We start from the raw sequence: 15,646 nt of genomic DNA, 5'->3' as shown, positions 1-15,646 counted from the left end.
ATTTTGGAGAGGCTTTCCTGGGGCTCTTCGTGGACAGAGTCCATATGCTGCAGTTGACTGTGGAGACGGTGGAGTAGGCTGAGCTGACAGTGGACTCAGAATCCGGAGTAGACTAGAAATTAATTAGAAGTTTGATAGCTTTTTACAGACTGTTTAATTACAGTGGTAAAGGACAATTAGATTTGAGCTCTGAGACACCTCTTGGGAACTACATTAAAGAAAGAGCTCGATAGAAACGACTCCCCGACCACACTATAATGTACTAAATTTGACTTTAATTGAATTTTCATCAGTGGTATTATTCCAGGTAAGAAAATGAAGCCATTATTTGACTCTAAAGAGACTTTGCTTCCAATAAATCAGGCATTGCACCCAAAACCAGAGTAAACAATCCTGGGTTAAAAGTGGCCTTAGTTCTGTCTTTAAAAAGACAATTGGGTCTAGTGCAGTATAAAAAACCCTTGAGAGCGATAGCTTTAATGAAACGTCCATTATACATATATCCAGTGTCCAGCTTTATCACTATGTGTAGAGTGCCTCTCAACATAACAACCTCATAAAATGCGTATTTGTTGTACAAATATAACAAATTGTGGATAAATTAACAAATCTTAGAGATGGCATCCCTTCGTGCTGACAATTTTAGATAGCCGTACCAAGGGAATGAACAATAAGCTGGAAAATGGAGCAAACAGATTTTACACAGAACGGATTAGAGTCCAGATATGGATCTTGCTTTTAAAAATAATGCTAAAAATACCCTGGTTTACAAATCGCAAATGTGGCTTTGGGTTATATAAGCCTGCAGCGTGGGTTTACTCACACAACACGGAAAACCTAATTAAGATTCCCATGCTGAATCTCCCCCTCTCCAAAAACAGCCCGTAGCACTTGGCTAATCACTCTATTAATCATGGCAATGCTGTTAGTAATCACACCAAGCGACATGCAATTATCTCAAATAAAACAGGATGGTGGAGGGACAACTCTTCTGCTCACACCTGAGATATTTTGATAAGCAGAGAGCTTATAATCTTAGTGTGATAAAATTACTTACTAAGCTGTGTAAACTGATGTAACTATGTCATATGACAACATGACAACAATATGCACTAAACCGTAAAATGACTATAAATATTATGATTAGAAGTCGCTTTACAGTTTCAGTTTCACTTTAAGCTGAAATATATATGTACATTAAAATAGAATTATGAAATCATTTAGAAACTAAAAAAAAGAGTTAAACAAGGTTAAATTAATTATTTAAAAAATGTATATGCTTGGACAATGGGGATAACAGAGTAAAATTTGGCACCATTCACTTCAATTGTAAGTTTACTGAACCCTGAATATTCCTTCAGTGCTAGTCTAGATGTTGGTTCATGTAAACTTGACTAAACAATACCAACACAAATGCAGTTACTAGGCAGCGAGCGCCAGAATTCCAGTCGAGTTGAGTTAATTTTGTGTTGCCTTGTGGCTGAATTTAGGTTGCAAGCTAACCTTAACGAGCTGAAAGTTCTTAAGAGTTCACTGGCAGCTAAAGGACACACAGCACGAGCCTACCATCCCTCCCAGCGTCTCTGTACCTGTGATTTTAAAATAGAAGTACAATTTCACAAAAAACAATTAACAAACAACACATGAGCTCTACGGCCAAAGTTGTGAGAACACCGTGAGAATGCTGACACAGACAGAACAAGCATCTTGGCCCCAATACATCCTCCTATATGAGTACACTCCTCCTCGTTTCCTGTCACCCTGTCTGAAGGCCTTCTGGGCTGGAAGAAGAGCACAGTCAGAGGAAAAACTCTTGACTCTGAAAGTGCTAACTGCACATTTTATTCTGGGGGGTCATGAACCCTTCCTATATTCAGCATCTATGTCAATTAGTCCTGACAGTAAAATGTCAATAATTTAATCAGAAATATAGGAAGGGAATGAATAGAGAACAGTTCCAAGCAGTGGAGGATTTCATCACTTAGCCTACAGTCCTCTGATTATTATTTTTTAAATTATTTTACATTACTGATGGCCATAATTTGGAAGCCTGTTTCCCCCGCTGAATAAAAGATAAAAAAGGCTTTTTATCTCACAATTCTGCCTTTATTTCTCAGAATTGCATTACAATCTTGCAATTCTGAGAAAATAATACTTGCAAGATATATCTATTGTGAGATGTAAAGTCAGAATTGCGAATAACTCGCAATTCTGGCTTTATAACTCACAACTGCAAGTTTATATTCCACAATTTTGACTTTCTAACTTGCAATTCTGACTTTATATCAAGCACTTCTGAATTTATATCTCGCAGGGGTGAGCATTTCTGAGAAAAGAAGGTAGAATTGTGAGATAAAAAAGTAACAACAACCTTTTTTATTTAGGTGTTAAGTGTTAAGTGTTGCTATTAGTTTTTACTTGGCAGATAACAATTCAGAAAAACATATATGGGACAAGAATATCACAGAGATGTAGAAACTATTTTGACTTGGGCCACTGATCAAATACCTAGTAACCACTCAAAGCATTATGCAACTATGCGGATCACCCAACCAGCTGCATAGGAACACCCCGGGAACACCCACAACACCCTAGAGTTCTTTGAGTACAGGAAATGAAAGCATAAAATGTTTTATTTAAGAATTGTTTACATAATATTTTTAATAACGAAAACTGCAACATTGTAACTATCGAAGTCTAAGGATTATGGCGTAATTTGCTGTGTGAAATCAGGCTGTGTGAGATTAAACCAGCATCTCATATATTACGTTTTAGGGTTGTTATTTTGTATGAAAATAAATGTTCTACGCAGCATTATAACACAATCAAGTTCAACAAATAAAATCGAGTTTGCACTGAACTTTCATTTTTCAAAACACTTATTTCATATTACTGCAGGCAGACAACAAATCAGGGAGGACCGTATTAACAGAAAAAAGAAACTTTGCTGATCCAGTGGAGGATAAAGTACTGAGTTAGACGGATTTGAAGATGTGCACTAACACTTGTGTTTATGAGTGTGTGTCACTGATATAAAAGAACAGACCCTGCATCTGTTAGCTGCTCATGTTTACCACTCTAACAAGGCACAGTAAGGGGGTAACATGAGTACTCTCTCTCAAACACACACACAGAGACAGTCTGGGTCCAAACAGCAGAGTAGCCAGGCCGAAACATGAGAGCCCGTGTGAACAATGGCGTTATTCTGAGGGGAGCAGATGAGATGGCAGACGGATGAACGATGTAGTCTGAGATCCTGATTGGAGCTGATCAACAGAGACCGTGTGAACACAGACTGGGAACATGTTCAACTCACAAAATCTCCATTCATTCCTCCTTTCTTTCTGCACTGTATGTTTCTTTTTGTCTTGTCTTTATTATTATCTCACTCTGTCCCAGAAAAAAACATGGGGATGTTTGACTATGTAATGGTGTACCTCAGGGCTCAGTGCTGAGTCCCCTTCTTTTTCGTCTATATGCCAAATATTATAAACATGTGCTTCACCCTTAAGAGGAAGTGTCATTATAATTAGCTGAAGCAAACATAAGAGAAAGCATCATGCACCAGGGGATCAGGTCTGACCACAAACACATCAACTTCAAACACAAACGCAGGCTCATTCAGTCACATGTTTGCTGAGAAGTTTGCTCATACCGCAGCAAAAGCACCAAGGGTCTCGCACATGTAACATAACTAAATAACCATGATTATAAAAACAAAACTAACATAACGATATACAAAAAGAGAAAAGGGATGAAATCAATTGCTCATTAGTTGACTCTCCAGAACGCTTGATTCTAAAAGAAACACAGAAGGAAACGGAAGAGGAAAGAGACAAAGTGAAAGGAAACGAGAAAGAGTGACAGAGAGAGATGAAACAAGAAAATTATGGCAAAATTTACTAGAAAGAGAGACAAGCTTTTGGGGTGAGTCACTTTGCTGCAGAGTTTCATACGACAGACTGGAAAACATTCTTGACAACAGTTTGCAGTGCCAACTTACAATGTTTACGACTTTGACAACTACAGCATCGAAAAAGCACTTAATCAGTTCAGTTTACATTCCTCCTCCTCGCCACACTTGACATGACGTACAGTATAAAGTCTTTTTTGCTTACCTCTGGGCTCCTCACTTTCTGTTCCTGCATGCTTCACTGAGTGTGTGTGTGTGTGTGTGTGTGTGTGTGTGTGTGTGTGTGTGTGTGTGTGTGAGCGTGTTTCAGTGAGTGTTCAATCGGACAGTAGAGAGGTGTTCATATTCTGTGGAGTGGCTTCCTTTTCTCTGGGCAGACTCAGAGACTGTGTTCATCGTGCTTGTGTGTGTGTGTGTGTGTGAGAGAGAGAGAGCATGCCAGAGATGTGGGGAGGCCCTGAATCACTTCCCCACCGCTGCATCCAGCACTCTGCGGCACTCAGCAAGTCTACTGCAGGGAGCACAGCCAAACAGGAACTAAGAGAGGAAGGGCCACTGAGCCCACACGGAAAAGTTGTACTGCAGCACAGTTCCCGCTCAGGAAGTCGACAGTTGACAGGTACAACAAGAGCTTTGTAGCTTATATGAACCTTCAACGATGTATCAAAGCCCACAGTACGTTGCTTATTTCATGTTAATCGTCATTATTACTGCTGCAGTATTTAATATAGTAGTGTTTAATATGCAACTCCTAAAAACCACTAACTAAAATATTAGACTATGATGAATAACTCTGCATTCTTTGTAGGGGTGGGTGATATGTGGGTACACACAATTAACTGGTAGAAATTATAATCTCTGTCATGGTTACTCGCTCAAGTGACATTGCTGTGCTCCATTCTCAAGAACACCTATCATTTGCCTTGCCGTTTAAAAACAAGAAAGAAGACATATATGCTTAATTTACACACTGAAAATATGCAGCGTTTTTATACATTTGATTTCAGTAATGTATGCAGCATCTTATTTATTTGTTCTGCTGTAGTTTTTTGTACTATTGTTATTAGTTTCCTATTCCTATGTAATTGTTTTAGTGAGCTTGAGATTTTTTGACAAGAATTGCGTAATTTCTATGGTACCAAAATGCTTTATGCAAGAGACTCACTTTTTTTTCTTTAACTGAAGACATTTACAAAGCCCGGACAGCCCTAGCAACCACAAAGCAATGAACACCACTAACTTCTTACTTCAGTTTATATATATATATATATATATATATATATATATATATATATATATATATATATATATATATATATATATATATATATATATATATATATATATATATATATATATATACATACATATACATATATACACACACACACACTATACCGGTTAACTATAATGAGATATTTTATGTGTGTGTGTGCTAGCAAAGACTGACAGGAACAACCTGTGCCCATATAATTAATATGTGTATGTGATACATTGATAGACAGCCATGAGTGAGAGTGTGTGTGTGTGTGTGTGTGTGTGTGTGTGTGTGTGTGTGTTTGAAATGCAGCAGGTTTAATGAAGCTGTAGTGGGCGGTGGTGACTCTGTCTGCACTAATGAGAACACACAGAAACCACACTCAGATATGCCACGAACAAACATAAGCATGAGGAAACACAAGCTTGTCTGCTTCTAAGAAAGCTCCAGGGGAACAGATAAGAATTTCACAAAGACATCAAACATCAATACTTCTGCCTGACTGCTTGTTAAACCTAGAGTACATCTACCATGACCAAAACCCACAACACTGAATCCAGCCAGACATGTAAAGTTATGAGGCACTGACTGCAAAAAAAAAAGATCCAATTGAAATTCTTGAAGAAAATGGGCATAATCATCATCTTTAGATAAGGAGAAAAAAATACAACAAAGCTCAGGTCCAGGTTACAGAAGGTATGTCTGACTCTCTGTACGTGTTACTGCATTCATCATCAGAACTGAATGAGATTTCCTTGTGAAATATTCATGACTGCATGACTCAAAGCTTGCTCAACATTTTTAGCAGATGGGTCAGTACTGTCTGGGTACCTCTCTCTCTGAGGAATTCACATGCCGGAAAGCCCTATAGTCCCCGGCTGCACACACATTGGTAGGAAAACCTGCAATGTAGAGCATTAGCGTGCACAATGTGTTCGGACACAGTGTATCCTTTAAGTGAGAGAGTAATAAACTAAACCCAACTCCATTCCTGGCTCGCACTATCATTATCTTGAAAGATAGGACATGCAACATGTTAATTGCCTTCAGCTGCCTCTTCAAGCCAAATATAAATCCTAAAACAGTAAATAATAAGGGCCAAATCCTTTTGCTCAGCTTACTGTCTAACGCTTCTCCCCTCCACGCGTGTGCATGTGTGTGTGTGTCAGCGTACAAACACACAAACACAATATATATATTTACAATTTAATGCATTCTTGCTGCAATCCAGAGTTTGAAAAGTAGCTTTCCCAACACTGACTGCAAGACTACTGCTAAATCGAGTCACCCGATTCATGATGCTCCAAGAAGTGGAAAGGTTGTGTGTAGCAGTACTGACGTGGGAGAGAGTATTGGGTAATGTTACCGAATACAGCCGGCCTTTAGATGCCCGAGATGCCCACTGGTATAGACAGATCAAGTGTGTTATTATACAGCCTACTAATACCAAAGAGAAAAAGACAGAGCTCAGTTACACTCCTCTACACACATCCACCCCCATACGTACTCTCGCACGCAGGCTTCAACACACACTGGCATTAATCTCTTCCCACACATTCACAACCCCTCACACTCCCACAATCAAGTATCACACACACACTGCAAATGTATTACTATAATCGCTCAGGAACCAAATCATCCATACGTTTTTTTGGCTTCCCATGCACACTTCCTCTCCTCCCATCACCAGCATGTCCACCCCTGCATCCGTGGCATCATGTTTACTGCCAGCTTGATGCATGAGAACACAGCTTCTCTTAAATAAATCCATTACAAGCTGCAGAGGAAAGCAGAACGCCACCTACTCAAAGCAAGGAGCGATTTATCAACGTGAGAAAACCCGGACGAGCCCCCAACGAAATCTTTTCTATATGCATGCCTGCAGAGAATAGAAAACAGCCGAGGTGTGTCTGAATAGGTCAATTCACACCAGTGTTTCAGAGCTTTTTTTTTCTGTGTTCTTCAACAAAGTTTGTGCATAAAGCATTTTACAGGCAGCGCTGCCCCACCTTGCATTATCAGGGCACTTCCTGCTCTGTCAGCAGAGGGAGGTGGGGGAAGTGAGCCTGACAGGTGCTGTAACAGTTTCTTGCATATTAAACACCTCTCACTCTTTAGCAGACAAACTCAAGATAGGAAACTGCGGCAGAAAGGAGTGGGACAGACAGGTATAATTATGCCGATATTAACAATACTAAACAAAGCAATAAATATAGAGAAATCATACAACATACACGCATAAATGTTTACAGAAAATAGCAGCAGAAAATAATAGCAATTATTTCAGTCCAATTCTGATAGACATCTGCTGATATTAATAAATAGTCTAAATAATTTACATTTGTGTGTGTGTGTGTGTGTCTGAAAGAAGTCTCTTATGCTTACCAAGGCTACATTCATTTGATAAAAAATACAGTAAAACGGTAATATTGTTAATAATATACCGCTAAATAATGATAACTGTACTTCAAAATGTCATTTCTTCCCTTGATGATAACTATATTTTTCTTTCAGAAATCATTCTAATAAGCAAATTTGGGGCTTAAGAAACATTGTTTTTTGCAAGTTTGTGTAAAATTATAGTGTCCTTACATTAGCCGTACTCGAATAAACTATACTAATCTGTAACTAAACTATAATCTGTAATCTATACAAAATTTTAAGCATTTCCACATGAGACTGTTAAAATACCTCTCCACTCTTCTGGATAAACCTCATCCAGAAAATCAAAAGCACAAAACAATTTACGTAAGAATCAGCCAAACATGTCATGCTTGACAGAAAAATATCCTGGTGTGGCAATTCACAGATGCCACAACCACCTGTGCGGCCACATGGCATAATCTCACAGCCCCATGTGACACGCGTAGATATTGCACACAAAAGTTCACACTTACAGCATGGTCTTACCTTCGCATTGGACCTCAGTGCACAATAACATGCAAAAAACATTGCAGGTATTGTGTGGCATAAGGATTGGTGTGGCGGCAAAGCTTCTGAAGGGAAGGAAATCAAGAAGAGGAAGAAAGAAGTCGGAGACGGATCACATCCCTCGATACGCGCTCCCAGCAGAGCATTGCGGCGGGTTGCCGTATCCGTCTCTCTGGGATAGGGAGTCGTACTCACACATGGGCATCGGGCATGCAGGGAGAAATACGCTATGCTTTGTTGCTGGATGAGGCATTTTATCTGACAGCAGTTGGAAAGGCACACCGCCGAACGGGGGATTCTCTCTTTCTGTCTTTTCTCTCTCCATCTCACTCTCTCCCTTTCACTCCCTCTCTTTAATACAGCCCAAAGAAGAGGCAGGAATTGAGCGAGGGAGAAGATTTTGGAGGTTACTTGATACTATGAGTGCGTTGGATTCGCTACACGCATACCTGTAAAACGGCAGCAGGCGAAAAGTATAAGGAATGGCGGTATTTATTTGAATAATTTACACTTGTGCACACACACACACACACACACACCCTGTGCTGTTATATAACACCCCTCAAGACTCTCTCTACAGAGGAACGTCGCTAAAAAAGCTGCATTCGTTAGGCTAGAAAGCAACAGAGCTGTAAGCAGCAGGTCTGTCATTTAAACCACAAATTAACATTTCATTTCAAACATTTCAATGTGTCAAAACACTATGCACCCAATGAGATTAGTCACTGGGTACCGAAACATGCATAATTCATGTATGGCCTTCAAATCAGAAATCAGATGAAGTGCATCTAAAAAAATTACGTTAAAGCTGCACGTCCCTTTGATTAAACATAACTGATAATGCAGATTCTTGACATTTGCATTGTGGTCCTGTACTGGACATCAGTTTCTCTGAATTTGGACACTTCAGACTGCACTAGCATGTAACAAACACAAGGGGGCAGGAGTCTGACTCAAAATCTTCAATTTGGCTCTCGCTCTCTGTGTCTGCAGAGGTGGACACAAGTTAAAGAACGTATAGATATCGTGGCCATTTTGTTACATTATCACAAACTACACTTGTCTGAGATAAACAAAGTGCGCACAGCAGGAATTGGATTGCTTGTCAACCGTGTAAGTGCTTTAATCATCGCGCTGTGAATGTGTTAATGCAGCTCAGCGCAGAAGAGCTCCACTAAAGCAAAATGAAATTAGAGGGGGAGAGACAAAGGCTAATGACTTAGAGTACTTGAGACGAAAGAGTGTACTCAAACTAAAATCACACCTCACAGAAAAAGACAGAAATAAGAAAAAAGTAAGAAAAAGAAAGAAAGAAAGAAAGAGGGCCTAAAACAAACTTTTTACCTGCCGATGGCCAGTGACTTTAGACAATTTACCACCCAACTCTTTTTTTAAAAAAGGCAGTTATTACTACTACTACAGTGACTACATAATGTCTTTAATTTGTCCTTAACTTTTAATAGATAAAAATCAACAATTTATTGATTTATTAACTATTATTAAATAATAATATTGGTTTATTAATGTTCTGGTTGTTACGTTTTATTTTTGGTCCCTAAAAAACACATTGTTGAGATATTTCTTTGCAAATATCTAAACATAAAATATCTAAAACGAAAAAAAAAAAACATTATTCATCTTTTGCACAAAAGCAACAAAAACTAACATAATATCGAAAACGATTAACAGGCAAAGTTTCTACATAGGCTATAACTTGTGTTTGCTGCATTGAGCAGTGTTGATTTCCGGCACGCAATGGCCAATCAGGAGTGCAGTGCTGAAATGTGCATACTCTCATTATAACACACCAGTTGTAGACATTATAAAAGATTCATTATGCACACATTCACTCTGTTGTAATAGAGCTTTGTGAGATTGCGATGAACCGATGTCATCTTTTTAGACATTATAAAAGCAGCCTAACCATGTACGGAGCAACCTATGCTTGCTTCAGTTAAAAATAACATTGTTTTGTGAATGTTGATGCTTTAATAACAAATATCTATCGGCAGCGCTTATGCTGGGATTTCATGGATGTAGTCACAGAAAGAAGTAACATATCTAGTAATGTAACGAACTATTCTGAAATAAAGTAATCAGAACAGTGGCGAGTAATCAGTAACTGAATTACATTTTCAGTAATTTAATAACATTTTCAAGACAAAGAGACCATAAAAAATGAACATTTTTGTATGAAATGGCCTTAAGACACACACACACACACACACACACACTCACACACAAACATATATAGTTTGTATTCTGGTAAAAAAATGATGGTTACCATGGTAATATGTTGTAACTATTCATGGTGCAATTCACAATGTCCTTTTATACCGCGCAGTGAATATTGTTCTGATATCCAGCTGAGGAGCACATGGGAGTGTATGTGACTGTGTGAGTGTGTAAATCAGAGTGCCAGTTCAGAGCTGGGTGGTGTTGTGAAGCGCGGGCGAGCGCCAGCATGCAGTGGGAGGCATCAGAGATGCTTTAGAGAATATATTTTTGGTGCCAGCCTCCCTGTTACCAGGGAAACTAGTTGTTCCGTGGTTAGCAGCTTTACAGTATACATGAGCCCACAAGAAAACGAGGGAGAGGATGAGGGGGTGACAAGAGAGAGGGAGTGCTGAGGCAGAAGACTGAGGGGGTGGAGAAAGAGAGGAGGTGAGAGAAAGAGCGGAGGCGACTGAATTTACCAATTAGCCACTGGGCACTGCAGCTTTTGCACCAAAATAGCGTTTATGTGAGAGTTAATGGCGGGCATTCTGTCCGAGGTCAGATTTTTGGGGGACTTTTTAACCTCGGAAAACTTCACTTGCTGTGACCTGACGTTCAGCCTCGGACAGAAATAGATACAGAAAGACACATTGGACAAAAAAGGATGTATAAGCTGGAACAGTGGACAGGACGGGAAAGACAAGCAGGCAAGGCTGCACTGAAGCCAAAACACTTTAACAAGCACAAATATATCTCCTCCCAGAGGCAGCTCCTGCTGAAGCTATGAGTCATACACTCTCGCTCATGCACATACACACACGCTCCATCATTCTCCTGCTTTAACACTGATACGCATGTTGAAACACTTAAGGTCATATTAAAGGTGAAGCGTGTCATTTTAACATCACTAGTGACCGGAATTAAACACTTAAATGATGCTTCCCGGACACCCTCCCTAAACGATCTTGGTCTGAAACCTGAAATTTAGTTTGATGTTAAAATCACAGTAATATGAAGAGATTATATTTAATCCAACTGTAAAATGACCCTGGTGAAAATTAAATGTACTAAAATGTATTTGAAATGATTAGCCTGCTAAATTGGACTCATTTTTGTTACTTTAAATATCTTGCATTTAAAAACGGATATTATTCAAAGATCATTAAATCCTCATCAACAGAGACGTTAAAACACATTTTAGGCTTAATATTAAGAAATTAGCCATGCGGACAAGTAGTACAGCAAATAAGGTTTAATGCAATTTTTTATATCAGCAAGTCTCAAGAAATATGTCAGTAAATGTGTTAATGGATTACTATTACTGCTATTATTTCAGTTTAACTTGAAACAAGATCTATTGCAAAAAAACGTTAAAGCTTAAATCTAATCATTTTTGCGAGATTTAGGCATCTAATAAATAAATAAGAAAAAAATGCCAATAAGGTGAGAAACCCTAATTCCAGATATGTTATCTGAAATGAAGACTACACGTGCTGACAGATATTGCGATGTGCTTCTGAGTGAAATGGGAAAAACATACATAGAGAGAGATTTACATTCATGCTGACTTTAAGGATATTTAGATATTTTTACTGGAAAACAAGGCAGACTTTTCCGCATTCAAAATACGCTAATGGATAAGACACAGCTCCAACGCCTCACAAGTCCGCATTTTAAGTAACTCTATAGCTACACATATATTCATAAACAGCCTAAATAATCGTCTTAAGGCTTTAAAACCCTTTGCATCAGGGACACAAACTCACATTGAGGCTGCCTGAAGATGATTTGTTCACTGGAGAAAATCCAAGCCAAAGCATAAACTTCAATGCATAACTCATCTTTTACCTTTTATGCTATAGACATGAATGATGCCTCAAATCATACATATTATTGAGTTACACATCAGCCCGGCAGCCAAAAATTATCTACAGACTAGAATATGACAGAACACCTAAGCAACAGCATAGCAGTGCTCTGGCAACCACCCACCCCGGCACTGTGGCAAACACCACAGTCAAGGAAATCTGTGTAGCAAATGAATTAATGAATGCGTCAGCTCACAAATCCTTTAAATATGTAGAACGTACAGTAGTTTTAGGATGTGCCTGGGGGAGAGAAGAGGATATTCATTCATTGTTAGATCATGAGTTATGTCAGTGCGCATTAAGAGCTGATACTGCACCCGAACTTGGCGCAAAGGGGGAGAAAAAGATAAAGAGTAATACAGGGACTGAAATACAAGAGAATCCCTCTCTGCGTTTATACTGTCTCACACACACACACACACACACATACACCCTTCTAAGTGGCCCCTGGCCAACATAAGCAGTTGGAATCCCCTGTACCAAGAAAAACACAGGGGACACTGAACTAACACTGCAAGGCTTACCAAAATGGGTAAAAAAACTCACAGACAGCTATCTCGAATTATGCTGTGCAAGCTAACTGTTAAGCTAAAATAGCTTTTGTTACTGTAATAAAAGCTGCCCCAGAGAGATCAGCGTTCAGTGTAACAAACTACTAAAGTCTCATCAAGGCTGCATTTATTTAATAAAAAAATGCAACAAAACAAAATTATTGTGAAACAATTACAATTTGAAATAGTAGTTGCTACCACCCCCCCTTTTTTTTTTAAAGGAACACGCCATTTTTGGGGGAAAATATTCTCATATTTCAAACCCTCATGAGTTTAACAGTTGAGTTTTACCATTTTCTTTTTTCTAGCGGTAGCACTTTCAGCTCTTAGAATAGATCATTGAATTATCTATAGGAATATAGAGGAAGTATATTGTGATTCTGGCATAATAATCAAGAAACTTTGCCGCCGTACCATGGATGAAGCAGGCACAATGATATTACACAGCATCCTAAAAATGTGTTCAGGCATTCAAAAGCACTTTCCGGCATTGTGTAATATCATTGCGCCTGCTTCACCCACGGTACGGTTCCTAGCCATATCAGCCTAGAAAACTTTTTATTTTCAGTCGGTCTTAGTACCAAATGTAACTATAAAAGAGTCAAGTTTTAAATAGGACAGATATTGAAACTCTTTGGTCATTTTTGAGAGTGACATTAACGGTCTAATCAGATTTAATGATCTATGCTAAGCTACAGTTAAAAGTGCTACCGCCAGACCCAGGGATCGGCTAAATGGATATGAAAATGGAAAAGCTCAACTGTTTAGCTATAGGGGAGTTGGAAATGTATTTTAAATGTAGTTTAAAATATTTTAATTACATTAAAATACTTTAATGTAGTTTATTCCTGTGATAGCAAAGTAGAATTTATTTAACAATTTATTTGAATTTGAATTTATTGTGTAATATTTTGATTCATTTAACGAGTCCACACTTAACAAAAAAAACAACGCAAAGAAATGAAAGAAAACTTATAATTTTGGTCAGAAGTGAATTCTTAAATACATGGTCCATCTATGCATTTAATAATTTTGTAAGCAGCTTCACATCAGGGGCCTGATCGCCCTGCTGGGTTTATTAGGCGATAATGACTGCGTATTTCATAAGCATGCTGTCGGTGTAAGTCAACAGAGCCGCTGTGGTTAGTTGTGAGGGTGCTGATAATTCACAAGATGAAGTTCTTTTCATAAGCATGTTGCATGTTAAACCCAGAATGTTTTCTTCTTCCTCTTAAACAGCCTATGAGGTGACAACGTTAATCTTCTGGCTTAAGTCAAGTGTGAAATACAAAGAACGTTAAACCCTTGACAGACGCGCTCATCTTCAAAACGCTGACAGTGGAAAAGAGGAGACAAGTCAAAGCTTCACTACTTCACTCAATCTATCTAGGACTGGGGTTATTCTGTTCTACGTTACTCTCATTTTACATCGGGCCGTGAGCGGCTGGAATCAGGTTGGCTGCAAAATTGTCCACATCAGCAGATATTGCACATAGAGTTGCGTAGATCTAATTAAAGCATCGTATTGTAATTTTTCCTTAATGATACTGTGAGGTAGATACAGCTTTTATGTTCTTGAAAAGCTACTACAGTCTGGGGCCAAAAGCAGCACTCGTCGAGTGCCAAAGACTGTTGAACTAAAACCATCAAAATTTTACGAGGAACAAAATATTTTGACAAATGACAGGAGCAGTTTCATAGGTAGACCTAATTACTTCTGCTTTTCGTCACTAATATTCAAAGAAAAACAGGTAGGTCGTCGCAGAGACAAAAACATGAAAAGCATTTTCATATAGGTTCTTCTCGCATGTTAAAAATTTATTTTGGATCAAGACTATAAGCATTAATAAATGACAGACCTAAAGTTCTTAACTTAACTTTTTGAAATAGAAATATTTTGTAACACTGAAAAAAGGCTTTAATTTTACTTTTGAATTTACTGGGGTTTTTTGACTGTACATTTTACTGTTACTTTAATCAATTAAATATATCCTTATTGAATTTCTGAAAAGTAGGAATTTTACTGACCTCTGTTTTTTTACTGTAATTTAATGTAAGATAATTAACTACATCTATAAATTGAATTCATAGATATAGGTAATTATCTTACAGTGAACTACAGTAAACACACACACACACATCTGGTACGGCATATAGATTATTAGCATTAACAGATAAAACTGTTTATGTTGTGAGGTCACAAAACGGCTCAACCAGTTACAAAACAACTGGATTCTATACCAACAAGATGCCAATAACAACAAAAACAATTTTTTTCTATCTAAGGGATCTCTGGTGGCTTTAGAAAAAAGAATTGGGGGTGAATACCAAGAGATCCAATTATATCCAACACAGGCTCAATCTCAAAACACTTTGTAGTAGCTCTACATGAAAGTTAATAGAGAATTGATTGCGCTTCAGTATTTTTATAATTATATAGCCTTGCTTTCCCTTCAACAGTTCTGTATGGTGGTCTAATTAAAGGAAATTAAAAGTTGAGAAAGTTTTAGACAGACCTGACTAAGATAAATGTTATCAAGTGAAAATGAATGTTATATCACCCTGTCAAGTGCTTTCTGAAGGCCAATCAGTTCCTTATTATTAAGGTCACAGGGGCACCAAAAAATCCTATTTAAGTATGACTGGCATGTAAAATTATTGCTGGAAAATGCTATTTTATGCGTCACATGCATTTGTGCAGTACATTAGGAGCCTTTCTTGTCTTTTTAAGGACAAATGTCCGACCCCTGTGTGGCTGTAAGCAGGCAGACAGCTTCCTAAGAGGCCTTTGCAAATTACTGCGCTAAATGTTTCTATTCACAGCCTGTCAAAACTGATCCCTCTGACATACTACAGCATGTCAGAGCGTCTTATTCTCTGTCACCACATCCCTAAGAGCCGCTTCCCC

The 15,646-nt window shown here is 38.3% G+C and overlaps 1 protein-coding gene across 6 annotated transcripts in view; it reads right to left on the bottom strand.

The window, feature by feature from the left end:
• The window catches only part of dlg2 (discs, large homolog 2 (Drosophila)), a 137,242-nt gene that overhangs the window by 88,266 nt on the left and 33,330 nt on the right, over positions 1 to 15,646 (bottom strand). For 2 of the 6 annotated variants that reach the window (XM_043250938.1, XM_043250944.1), the window contains exon 1: positions 8,082 to 8,436. The exons of 3 other annotated variants lie outside the window; for them this stretch is intronic. In XM_043250938.1, the coding sequence (XP_043106873.1) occupies positions 8,082 to 8,123 (42 nt within the window). In that variant the 5' untranslated portion in view covers positions 8,124 to 8,436. Of the gene's footprint in view, positions 1 to 4,118; positions 4,281 to 8,081; positions 8,437 to 15,646 lie in introns of those variants that run through there. One more of the 6 variants, XM_043250941.1, reaches the window with a different exon arrangement.

This window comes from Puntigrus tetrazona, chromosome 10 (assembly GCF_018831695.1).
Source record: "Puntigrus tetrazona isolate hp1 chromosome 10, ASM1883169v1, whole genome shotgun sequence".
Taxonomy (NCBI): Eukaryota; Metazoa; Chordata; class Actinopteri; order Cypriniformes; family Cyprinidae; genus Puntigrus; species Puntigrus tetrazona.
The sequence above is the reverse complement of the archived record's forward strand: the minus strand, read 5'-3'. Positions and strand labels throughout refer to the sequence as shown.